At 44.3% G+C, this 12,980-nt stretch overlaps 1 protein-coding gene across 3 annotated transcripts in view; it reads right to left on the bottom strand.

The window, feature by feature from the left end:
• WIPF3 (WAS/WASL interacting protein family member 3) overlaps window positions 1-12,980 on the bottom strand; it is a 31,588-nt gene that overhangs the window by 9,486 nt on the left and 9,122 nt on the right. For 2 of the 3 annotated variants that reach the window (XM_028750650.2, XM_028750651.2), the window contains exon 2: window positions 9,502-9,850. In XM_028750650.2, the coding sequence (XP_028606483.2) occupies window positions 9,502-9,795 (294 nt within the window). In that variant the 5' untranslated portion in view covers window positions 9,796-9,850. Of the gene's footprint in view, window positions 1-2,933; window positions 3,087-9,501; window positions 9,851-12,980 lie in introns of those variants that run through there. The other variant, XM_028750653.2, reaches the window with a different exon arrangement.

Here is a 12,980-nt window from a genome sequence, read left to right as displayed (position 1 = left end):
TGAAGTCACACAATATAGGACCACTTTCGATCAGCTTGTGCGGTTTATTCCGTTGACCATAAGCGAGCTGGGACAAAGGCAAGTGTGGAGGAAGTGAGTCAACATACCAAAGTCTGCAACTCTTGGGCTATATACACATTAGCGCAGGGGTCAGCAAACTTACCGCACCTCGGGCCGGTGTCCCCAGCGCCGATCGCGCGGCGAGCCGGAGGGCAGGGGGGCGCGTGCCCATACGCGTGCGCACACGCTATTCCCGGCGCAATTGCAAGTTGGAGGAGCACTGGGGAAAGCTTATGTGCATGGGCCTTGTCCGACCCGGATGTGCACCAGAAATAACGCTTGCCCATGCGCAAATAACGGCCATGTGCACAAGCTATTTCCAGTGCTCCTCCAACCCAGAAGTGGGCAGCCATGCAGTGCAGCACTTGAAACAGCGGGCGGCAGGGGTCGCTGCGGGCTGGATAAACGAGTCCCTCAGGCCTTATCCGGCCCGCGGGCCTTCGTTTGGGGACCCCTGCATTAGCGGCTTAAAGTGCAGCAAGTTGGTTTCCCCTCCTGTGGTTTTTCAAGTTGCATCTGTGTGCTGTTTTCCCCGCTGGAGAGGAGGCTGGGATGTCTGTCCCCACCCCAATGCGCATTTCCTATTTGGTTTCCCTGCCCTGGCAAGCATCCTCCAGCTCCTATTTATGAAGCTGTCATCTGTGTGCATGCTGTCATCGGCGCATGCGCAATGGCTGTCTCCAATGTACACACCTCAGCTTAACCGCAAAGTGAGTGCGGCTTAAGTTTTCCTGGCATACAGAAGATGGTCTGAGGGTGGGGGACAGACACCCAACAGCAACATTTCTTTAGAAACGACAGTTGCATCATTGAGGGACACTATGTAAATAGATTCAAGAGCCAGTGGCAGGAAGGCACAGGAGTCAGAGTAAATGGAAATCTGTACACAACTTTAGTCATGTGACAGGGAGGTTTGCCTCCAACCACAGCTGTCATGTGTGATCTCGTTCTGCAGAAAAGGCAGCTCCACTACCTGAAATAACTCCCAAGATCCATTTGACGGCTAAGCTTAATACACTTTTATTCTTCCCACAGCCAGTCTTTATTATAGCATTCCTGACACTGTCAAATAAGCTTATCTAGAAATGCCTACTCCCTTCTCTGGCAGAGCTAGACTGACCTGGACATTCATTCACAGTCGATAAAAGGGGCAAACGTAAGGAACACCACATTATCTCCATGGCAATACTCCACTAGGACACAAAAGTGAAACACTTTTCCAGAGTGAAAGGAGCTGACAAAGGACACAGATCTGTAAACAGCATTTCCTTTAAAAAAATAATTAAAAAAATTGTGCTACTGTGCTTGTGTCTTTCCTGTGAGATTTCAACAGGGTTTTTGTTGTTGTTGTTGCCACTGTAGAAACAGTGCTGAATCTTTGGTTTGATCCAGCAGGTCCTTAGCTGAATGTATAATATGTTATTACGTTATTGCTTTTTTATTCTGTTGGGAGCTGCCCAGAATGGCTGAGGAAACCCAGCCAGATGGGCGGGAAATAAAATAAATTATATATTATTATTATTATTATTATTATTATTATTATTATTATTATTATTTGAGGGTAGGACATCCAGGTGTGACATCCAGACAAGACTAAGCTGCAGCAGTGGCCAACCAGATGCCGATGAGATTTTTTCCCCGGGGGGACCCTTTCCCCACACCAAAAATAATTTTATACACCTTTATCATCATATCCCTGCTTTCCTCTCCTAAAGCTCTGGATGTTGTCACCTGTCCTCATAGCAGTCACTGATCCTCTAGGCTGCCCTTTTCTGAATATTTTTTTTCAGCTCTGTAATATCCTTGTTGAGGTGTGGCATGGGTGTGTGGTGTGGTGTGTGGTGATGACAAACAGAATAAAGACAAGAGAGAAGTTCTAAAATACAGTGGTACCTTGGTTCTCAAACTTAATCCATTCTGGAAGTCCATTCCAAAACCAAGGCGCGCTTTCCAATAGAAAGTAATGCAAAATGGATTAATCCAGACTTTAAAAAACCCCTAAAACAGCAATTTAACATGAATTTTACTATCTAATGAGACCATTGATCCATAAAATGAAAGCAATAAACAATATACTGTAGTCACACAATCAGTCAGTAGCTGAACTGGGTTCCACACAGTCACAAAAACAAAAAAAAATCGGAAGTGTAACACTCAAAACGGAGCATGTTCAGCTTCCGAAAAAAGTTTGCAAACCAGAACACTTACTTCTGTGTTTGCAGTGTTTGGGTTCCAAGTTGTTTGAGTACCAAGGGGTTTGAGAACCAAGGCACCACTGTACAGAGAATAAACAATTGCAGCAGCAGCAGCAGCAGCAGCAGCAGCAGCAGTGCACTAGCAATCACTCACATTAGAATGTGTTTGATGCCACTAAGTAAACACCCAAAATGCTCAAAGGACAGGCTATTATTTGTCTGAAAGAAATACCCAATATAACACAAGTAGAACAAACCTACCTCCTAATGATAAGCTAAGAACTGACAGTCTATATATTAGCATTTTAAACAGCAGGTTCCTCATTTTCCTTTTCCTCTAAAAGTGCATAAGCTCCTCTAGATGGCACACTTGGGTACTGTCCTGTTAGAAACATTCCTGGGGGGATGATGTAAAATCCCTTTAATAGCTTGTATTCTTTATGGCTACATTTGTTGCAAAAAATAAATGAGTGCATGGATGAATATATTGCTTTATAAACTAGCTTCCATAACTCAATCCTCAAGTGCCTTTAGAAATTTCACAGAGAGACAATGTTATTTACCATCGCTACCAAAAACCTGAATGAGTCATATAGTTAGCAAATGCTACAGCACATGCAACAGTGGAATTTACAACCAATTTCTCCTATATCCTCTGGAAGAATAAGCAATACGTACTGTGAAAAACTGAAGAAACATCACTGGAACAAAGTAACTCCTTGCTTCTTGTTTTCCAGTGCTGTTACAAATAATTTATCTCAGCAACTCCCACAAATGGTTTTGCCGTAGCTCTGCTGCTTGGGTGAGATAGCAGGACCTCGTAGGTTTAAATTTAGAACTAACAGCTGTGGTTTTGTTCCTGGGTTCATATATCTACAGTTTGTGTCATCTCTGCATGATAAATACTAGCTTCCCCCCTCCCTTTCCAAAATAAGTAGATAATTTTTTGGGGAGGACTGGACAGAGTAGTAAACTCTGAACATACACAATACTTATATTCAAGAATGCATTGTGTATTTTGGTGGATTAGGGGAGAAATTGGTCACTTTGGGGCATTCATTCTTCCTACTCTGATACTTCAGATGCCAATAAACCCTTGACCATTGTGGAAATGCCTAGGAATGCACAGGAACAGCAAAAGCTTACAACATTTTGGTTGGCCTAATAGTGGTATTGCCCTAATAAGGATTTCAATTTGCCCAACACAGTATTTACCTTTCGTAGGAATAGCAAAGCAATACAGTCGTACCTTGCAAGTCAAATGGAATCTGTTCTGGAAGTCCATTCGACTTCCAAAACCAAAGTGCAGCTTCTGATTGGCTGCAGGAAGTTCCTGCAGCCAATAGGAAGCCGTGGAAGCCCCGTTGGATGTTCGGCTTCCAAAAATAGTTCACAAACCAGAACCCTCACTTCTGGGTTTTGACCCAAAACGTTCGAGAACTAAGCTGTTCGAAAACCAAGGTACGACTCTATATTGTCCTGTGTTTAGGGTGGAATAGGCTGTTTGCCAAGACCCTTCTAAGACCTAATCCAGCAAGCGTTAAAATCTAAAGAAGGACTCAAATTCCTGGAAAGGCTAGGCTAGCTCATACCCTCCAACATTTCTCCAATGAAAATAAGGCTGTCCTATTCAAGAAGAAGAAGAAGAAGAAGAAGAAGAAGAAGAAGAAGAAGAAGAAGAAGAGGAAGATCCCTCCCTCTGACTGGGTTGCCCCAGCCACTCAGGACAGCTTCCAACATATATAAAAACATAGTTAAATGTTAAACATTTTTAAAAACCACCTTCCCAATACAGGGCTGCCTTTGGATGTCTTCTAAAGGCTGTATAGTTATTTATCTCCTTGGCTCGGAGGTTGTATAACCATACCCTCCAATGCTTCACCAATGGAAACAGAGGGAAAGTGGGACATTCCAGGATCAAATCAGAAAGGCTTCTATAAATCCGGGACTGTCCCTGGAAGATAGGACACTAGTCTGCTAGCTTCCTGGTGTGGTCATGGGTGATTAAGGTAACAAAGGAAATTGCTATGTGCCGGATAGAAAATGGGTGGGCCCCTCTCCACTGACTGCTAGTTAGAAAAACAAAGGTCAGAGTGGACAGTTGGAGTTATGTGTGCTAGAAGCTGGAAGCGAGACAGCAGGCTGGGAAGGGGTGGGGTCAGAGCCATGCTTGATTTCTGCTGGAATCTAAGGCTGTGGCTATGGGAGAAGCAAGACCCTCTTGGGGTCTGAATGCTGAAAACCCCTCCATCGTAGGCTCAGGTTGTATATATGTGGAAATAAACCATATACCATGAAAGACACCACAGTCGCCTCTGTACCTCATTCCAAAGAAAACCCTGGAAAAGCTCCTGGAATCTCACACCACTTGGAGATCGGGGTGCAATGCCACAATACATTGGGTTGTACCCAATCATACTCAGAGTAAGCCCATTGAAATTGATGAACATGACCAATCTATGTCCATTAATTTCAGTAGGTCTACTCTGAGTATGGCCAATATTGGATACACCCCCTTTTTGCTTTAAAAAAAATTAGATTAGCCCTTTGAAACTCTGGCAATGAATGGAAAATTTATTTTCTTCCAAGGCTGCAGAATTTGTAAGCAGAGAGACAGCGAGAAAGGTGTCAGTCTTGTTCGGCCTTTTATGTTATTATTAGAAAAGCAAAGGGCACGCCATTAGAAAGAAAAACATTTGGGCCTTTTGCCAAGGCTCTGAAGACGACAAAAAAACTGGAAGACAGTGCGTTTTACTGAATCCCTCAAATTGCTCTGGTAGATCAGGATAACATTAGTTCCTATGACCCAGGCTTATTAAATTAGAACATGTTCACTTGGCTCTACGTTTTCCTTGTCAAGCTAGGAGAATTTCTACTCTTTCGCATATAAGAAATGTCAGGTTAGATAAGGAGTGTTGCACCTCCCTCTTTCCTTTCCTTTTTAAAACGAGATGGAATGAGTCATGTATTTAATAGGCTGACTGTTCAGCAGAGAGGGTTATTCTATTTTTTACCACACAGTATCTTTGCTCCCAAAAATGTGTGTGTGTGTTTAAAAAAAATAGAAGGTTCAAGTGGGAAGCTATGAAAAACTTGCATAAATTTTGGGCAGAGAGGGAGTAAGGCCACTGTTGGATTGCTGGGGGAATGCTTCACGTATGTTTGCATTCATTTGCGTTGATAACACGCTAATTGGCTTGGTTTGATGTTACCCTTATCTGTGCGGCTTGGGGTGCTGGGCTCTGAGCCCAGAAAAGGGAGCTATCTGTAAGAACTGGGTATTGGCCACCTATGTCCTCTTCCGGGCAGGTGAAGTGATGGTAAGTCCTAGACAAAATGACATAAGCTGCTTTGTGCATAGAGAACATCTGTACATCTGCTTGGGTGCAGACAAGCCGTCTCCTTGCTGCAGTGTCCATCCTGCTTCTGCAAAGGCTAGGAGAACTGGTGGAATGCTTTGCCGCAAGTCTACGCCTTCTTGAATAAAGCACTAGAAAGGGCCATTCTCCTGTTGTTGGCACCCTCCTTTGGTATCCCTGCACCCAACCATCCCTACAAGCCCTCCTGCCAGCCAGTGGATCAGAACAACCACCCAACACTTTCTAACTCCATTTGAGTGTTCATGCTCTTGTATCAATGGGTATGGGAAGGCACCAACCCCCCCCCCCCCTGGTTTTCAAGCAAAGAGTGTGACTGCTAAGGCTGGGTGATATCTGGTTTTCAACATTGCGATATACAGATACCAGCCAAACATCACAACATATAACAACATATCACAATGTCTGAAATAAGGATGGAACTATGTAAAAGCAAGGGACGCGGGTGGCGCTGTGGGTTAAACCACAGAGCCTAGGACTTGCCAATCAGAAGGTCGGCGGTTCGAATCCCCGCGACGGGGTGAGCTCCCATTGCTTGGTCCCTGCTCCTGCCCACCTAGCAGTTCGAAAGCACGTCAAGTGCAAGTAGATAAATAGGTACCGCTCCAGCGGGAAGGTAAACGGCATTTCCATGCGCTGCTCTGGTTCACCAGAAGCGGCTTAGTCATGCTGGCCACATGACCTGGAAGCTGTACACCATGGTCAGGGGTCCCTTTACCTTTAATACCTGAGCATACCTGACCCAAGGGCCAGTCACCACCCACCAATCCCTTGAATCAGATATCACTCCTCAGTCTGCATGAGCATCTTGCTCCTTATGTGAAGACTCTCCCTAGGCAACTTCTACCTAGCTTTGATTGCTGTTTTGGATTTAGACTGCTACCTGCTTTCAATTATGTACTCATCCCGGCCCACTTTATCATCTGCCTTGTTACTTAAGTTTTCAGACCACACCTGCCTCTGGTAGACCTCAGATCTAGAGCCAGGCTTTGGCAATTATGTTCTGCCCAGGTCAGCCACTCAGGTGTTATCGAAAAGAGGCAAGATGTTGTTGTTGTTTTTAACTTTGACTGTTTTAATTAACTCATGTTGTATTTTTTTGTGCTGCTGTAAACTGCCCTGGTGTCTTTTGTCAAAGGACTGGCCATTAATTAACTTGCTTTCATTAATTAACTAACAGTAAATAATGCAGTAATGGAGTGTAAAGAGCAGCAGACATTCACACATGTCAGCTTGCATCATTCTGCAGGCAAAATAAATTGAGATTGCTTCAATTTTGTCTGCGTTTTCCACCCAGCACAACGCTGACTCAGAAGTAAGCCCTATTGCATTCAACCAGGTTTACTCCCAAGCACATGGAGATAGGGATAAAGGTTGTGATATTATTTTTATTCTTAAAAGAGGATTCTGTTTCAGCACTGACAGCAATGTGAATGGATTGTTATTCGAGAAAAGCATTAATTATTTTGGATTTGTCAAAGAAGCATCTTCTAGTGTTTGAAATAGTGCAGTCGCAGGAAGTTCATAAATAAGTATCTCCCCCCTTATTTACATCGTTGCCACCATCTGCCTGCAAGGATGTCTTCAAGAAAATTGTTTCTCATTGCAATAGTATCAGACAGAATAACAGAACACCTGCTTCAAATGCAAGAGCTTGCAGTAATTTTCCAGACAGCTTAGTGTATTGAAATTCAATGCCAGCCCCTCCCAGTGAAAAATAGTGTTAAAGGTTTTTTTAAAAATCCACAAAGCAATTTATGTAATATCCTTCGTGATACCCAATACAATTTTCTCTTTTATTCTCACTCCTACATCAGATGCCAGACTCCATGTTAAATTCCCACAACCCTAGTTAAGCACAGAGAGGTGTTTTTATTTAAATAAAGGTGACAACAATTAAGCAAGAACAGTCCTATTGAATTCACTTAGGTGATTTAATATATGTCGGATTTAATACAATCTAGTGAAGTATCCTAAGAAAAACATTAATTGCTTAGTAGAAAGGCAGAATAAATTTGGCTGTTTAAAAAAACCCCAGAATGTTCTGCTTTGAAAAGCTATATTCTGTGAACAGAGTCCTATGTGCAAATTATTCAAGTGGGCTTCTATTCAAATTCAAATTCTACTAATCACAGGAAGCAGGAAGGCACCGATCTCCTAATCCCCAGTTAAAGAAAATGGGACTCAGTTTTATGATTATGCCATTCAATTCAAAAAGTGTTAGATGGTTTATCATATGAGTCTTAGTCCATTAATCCCTCAATCAGTAGTCTGATCCTATAAATGTTTGTTTATAAAGAAGTCCCGCTGTATCCAATTACTCTCTAGGAAGTGTGAGTATGTGTGCGTATTCACAATTTGCTGTATTTGTATCATTTATATTATTAAAAGGCCTAACGTGAGTCTCTAACCGGAAGTGGCAGAAATGGCTTTGTCAAAAAAGAATACTGTATTCAGGTAAACCTTTTTTTAACAAATAGCACCCACAATACTGGGGGGGGGGGAATACTGTTCCCAACAGGTGGAGGTGATCAAACGATGCAGAAAACAGAATGGACAATATGCAAACATCTTGGACAGTTGCTACAACTGCAGGACAGGAAGTGCATACGTGAGGACTCGTTCCATTTACATTCCTTAAGCTTCATTCCAGTTTCCTCAGAAAACCTAGCAGCTGCAGTAACAGCTGGGTAATCTTAGCAGGTGCGTGATACAGACACCAAGGCCTATAAATTCTCTGTGCAAATGAAGAAATAAAAACCTCCTAGAGGTTGCCATATTTCAAAAAATGAAAATCTGGACACAAAAGTTTTTGAGGAGTTTTTGAGCTATTTTAAGGGAGGGAAATTAGCACTTTTTAAAGGGAAAAAGAAACACTTCCGACATATGTTGGCCCGAACGTTTTCACTGATTTCCAGAAATTCCGGCAATGTCTGGTTGCAGACATATGGCAGCGCTACAGCCTCTGAAGTTAGGATATTAGGGAGCACAATGTGCCATGGAAGGACCATGTGCCTCACAAGCAGAAGATGTCTCGGAGCTCCAGGTCGGGCTGGGAGACACCCAACCAGAAACTGCCCTATGATCCTTGGATGAAAGGTGGTACAGTGGTACCTCAGGTTAAGTACTTAATTCGTTCCGGAGGTCTGTTCTTAACCTGAAACTGTTCTTAACCTGAAGCACCACTTTAGCTAATGGGGCCTCCCACTGCTGCCGCGCCGCCAGAGCACGATTTCTGTTCTCATCCTGAAGCAAAGTTCTTAACCTGAAGCACTATTTCTGGGTTAGCGGAGTCTATAACCTAAAGCATATGTAACCTGAGGTACCACTGTATAGAAATTTAATAAATAATAATTGCAGCTGCCAGTCGGTTTATATAAACAATACTGAAGCTAGATGGACTAGTGGCCTGTCACAATGTAAAGAATCTTCCTGCGTTTCTCTGCCTTCGCAACCATGTTTTCACAGAAGCACAGACTTGTAGAATTGAGGGTCATCTAGTCCAACCCCCTGCAATGCAGGAATCTTTCACCCAACGCGGGGTTCAAACCCATGACTTTGAGATTAAGAGTCTCATGCTCTACCGACCGAGCTACGGATTATGTCAACAGACTCATTGTAACATTGGGAATGGTGACAACCAAGTGGATGGAGAAATCTGCAATAAACAGAAGAATGTCTAGGCATTCAAGACTAGTTAATTTTTCTCATTAAAAAAACAACCACCTGTATTTGAATAACACCTACCGATTAGACATTTTAAACCGAGGACTTTGTAGCTAAGTTTCTAAGTCCAAAACAGAATTTTAATTGTGAGACCGCAATGTTGCAATCACAATCAAGGGGAAAAATTGAAAGACGAGCCTTACCAAAGGGCATGAAGATGGCAGTGATGGTGGACCTCCGGAAGATGATGAAAAAGAGGCAGGAGGTGGTGGTGGTGGTGGTGGACATCCAGAAGAAGGTGATGGAAGGGGAGGTGGAGGCGGGGCAGGTGGTGGACCTCCAGAACAAGAAGGTAGAGGAGGAGGAGGAGGTGGTGGTGGTGGAGCTGCAGAGAAAGATGGCGGAAGAGGAGGAGGAGGAGGAGGTGCTGGTGGTGGGGCTCCTCCAGAAAGAGATGGTGGAAGAGGAGGAGCAGGTGGTGGCAGTGGAACAGGCATCTGTCAAGTTTCTATTTTCAGTCAGTCCGCTCTCAAAGATCACAGACAAAATGATCTAGGGAAAGAAAAAGAAAACTGAATTTACATCCTACATCCACCAAAGAAGCCTCCAGTTTGGTCATTCATAAAGCTGAAAACTTATAATAAAACCTTAGTTCTGGGTGGAATCCATAGGTCCTTCACTCCTTTCCCACGCACATGAATAACAGACGTCTAAGCAGGGGCACCCACACCGCAAGGGCCCCCACACAACATCCGAGGTCTCGCAGGGCCTCGGACAGCATCTCTGAGGCATCAGAGATGCTTTCTGAGGCCTTCTAAGACCTCGGAACCCGACTTCCAGTACCACACTGGGCACCCATAACCTGGGGCCCAAATTGGCTCCCCTGAGTCTAAGTTGCCGATCAAGATGAAGGTAATATTATTATTACAGTGGAACCTCAGCTTCCAAACGCCTTGGGAGCCAAACATTCTGGCTCCCGATCGAAAATTGGAAGTGATTGTTCCAGTTTTCGAACATTCTTTGGGAGCCGAACATCCGGCGTGGCTCTTGTGGCATCCGATTGGCTGCAGGAAGCTCCTGCAGCCAATCAGAAGCCACGCCTTGGTTTTGGGAGTCAAACGGACTTCCCGAATGGATTAAGTTTGGGAACCAAGGTTCTACTGTGTTAGCTTGAGCATGGAACATGCCCATGTTGGGACACAACTAAATTTCCATTGACATCTAATTTTCTGTGTGAAGACTTTTCAACTTTTTTAAAGAAAGAAAGCGCATTCAGATATGATCCCTCATGTGACAATCTGACCTGATACAGTCCACACACACATAATTCACTTCAATGAGAATTAGGCACTATTTATTCCCTCTTGCCTCAGACTCTTATTCCTCACTAGGTTGCCCATGTGCCCTATCAAGCCGACTGAGACTTCCCCTCTTCCGTTCTTCTACCTTCACCATTCTCACGCTCCCTAATTTCTTACTCATGGCAGGCGATGACGTTCCAGCTTCTCTACAATAGTGAATAACTCTCGGCCCGCGTCAACCTTTCTAGCACTTGTACTTTTATTTTATTCTGCCCACTGCCTGACTCAAACACTCTTCCCCTGGAACAATATGCCTCAAGTTTCTGAGCGCACCACTGTTTGCAATGATTGCACTCATTCGGCGGCGACCTTCGCCTTAAACGCCAGCTTTGCAAATGGAACCTCGTCCATGAATGTTAAAGCCGCACTTGTCGATCCATCTTGCTATTATTCCTTACAGCAGAGTGTGCCCTTGAAAGGAAAGCTGAGAAATAAGTATAGCGTTTACGCAATGCTCTGATAACAACCACTTTCCTCCCAGATGGAATTTTCCTTTATGTCTGAGGCGAGGAACCTATGGTGGTTGGAGTCTAACTTCCATCAGCACAGCCAATGGTCAAGGATGATGGGAGCTGTGCTGCAGCAATATCCAGAAGGCCACAGTTTCCCCTCCCTGCTTTGAAGAAGGGCTCTTTCCCCAGTTGTCAGCTCAAACTGGGAGCAGGCACTGTGTGGACCATGGGAATCCCAACCAGGCACTTTTCCTCTGGCATACAAGCAGGGCTGGCCTGTTGCAGATATTAATATTGCACAGTTTAAAGCGACTGGAAGTGTAAGAACCGACTCCTTTTGGACTAAATCATTGCCCAGGCCCAGAAAAATACTATTCAAACTTTTAAAAAAATACCCATACAATGTTCTGTGTGCTGTCCAGCACAGGCTCAGCATCTTAGAAAATAGGAAGTAATTCCAAAATCAAAATGGTGTCTCCCTCTGTCCCGCCCCATCCCAGCCTGCCTAAGGCTAAGCAGCTCTTTTTGGAGAGCTATTATCACATGCTTTTGTTCTCTGAGGTATTCGGAGAAAGACTAACAGCCACCACCTTTCAAGATGGCGAATTTGCAACGCAATATCTTCACTCTCAGCACAGAGTAGACAAAAAACCAACAGGGAATCCTTTAGAAACTTATTGTTAACCAATGTTAGCAATAGAATTACCCCCATTTAAAACCTTTATTAATGCATATGACATTTTCCATTTCTGTGTGAATTAAACCAATTACACTTAACGTGACCACCTTATTAGGCAGAATGCATGCCCCAGGAGGCAGATGAGCCAATAGCAAAAGCCTCCCAGCTTTTCCTCCTCAGCTGTTCATCCCTGTTGGACGAGAGCACTGCATGCACCACGCAGCCTGCCCTCAGTCACCTAAGCTAGTCTTGGGTGCAGCAGGAGCAGTGGCAAAGCTGCATGGTTCAGCACCGAGGGCCGAAAGCAGGCGGGGGTGTGGCTGGAGCGCATCCCAGGGGTGTGGTACGCTGGCCTGTGGGGCATGGCACCCGGCATGGTGGGGGGTGCGTGGTCCAGGAGGTGGCCACGATGGTACCCCCTTCCCTGATGGTGATGGGGCGGTGCACTCCCCCCGCCCCTCCCTCAGTGAGCAGAGAACACCTTCCTTTCACCAATATTGCTGTAAGATTCCTCTGGCAGTACAGTCAGCTTCTGACATTTTTGTCTCAGGCAGCAACCTGTTTGGGGCTGACCTTGCATCAGTCAGAATAATAACGTTTCTAACGCTGCATTCATGGAGAGCAGCTCAAAGAGGAAACAAGAATAAAAATGCCATGTATGCAGTCTATGCTTTGCTTGGTTGCCCTCCAGAATTCCCACGCCCTCCCACAGCACAGAATGCAATTATTAAATCCAATTAAGTAACTTGGAAGAGCAGACTCCAATAAGGTTTTTTGTCGTGAAAAATAAAAGCTTCAGCTTAAGACTGGTGCCATGGTGATATGAGAAATTACCTAAAAACCAATTTAAATTTCTAGCTCTTCACCTCCATAGAGATTCCTACTTATTCCACATTTATAGAGGTTTCTACTTATTCCACAAGGACCAACTCTCCCCATGCGAACTGACCTGGAAGCATCATCTGAGGCCCTTCTTTGTGTACCCCAAGAGGAGAGGCCTGGAAGGCGGGAAGATGAGAACAGGCCTTTTCTGTGGTGGCTCCCTGTCTGTGGAATGCTCTCCCCAGGGAGGCTCACCTGGCACCATCTTTAGGCTCCAGGCGAAAATGTTGCCTTGGGCCGATTAAACGTGTTTGTGGGAGGGGAGTTTTTTGTTTTATTATGTGTTTTGTGTTCTCATTTTGCATTTT

Source organism: Podarcis muralis, chromosome 12 (assembly GCF_964188315.1).
Source record: "Podarcis muralis chromosome 12, rPodMur119.hap1.1, whole genome shotgun sequence".
NCBI lineage: Eukaryota > Metazoa > Chordata > Lepidosauria > Squamata > Lacertidae > Podarcis > Podarcis muralis.
Note: the sequence above shows the minus strand (reverse complement) of the source record. Positions and strands in the feature narration are given on the sequence as shown.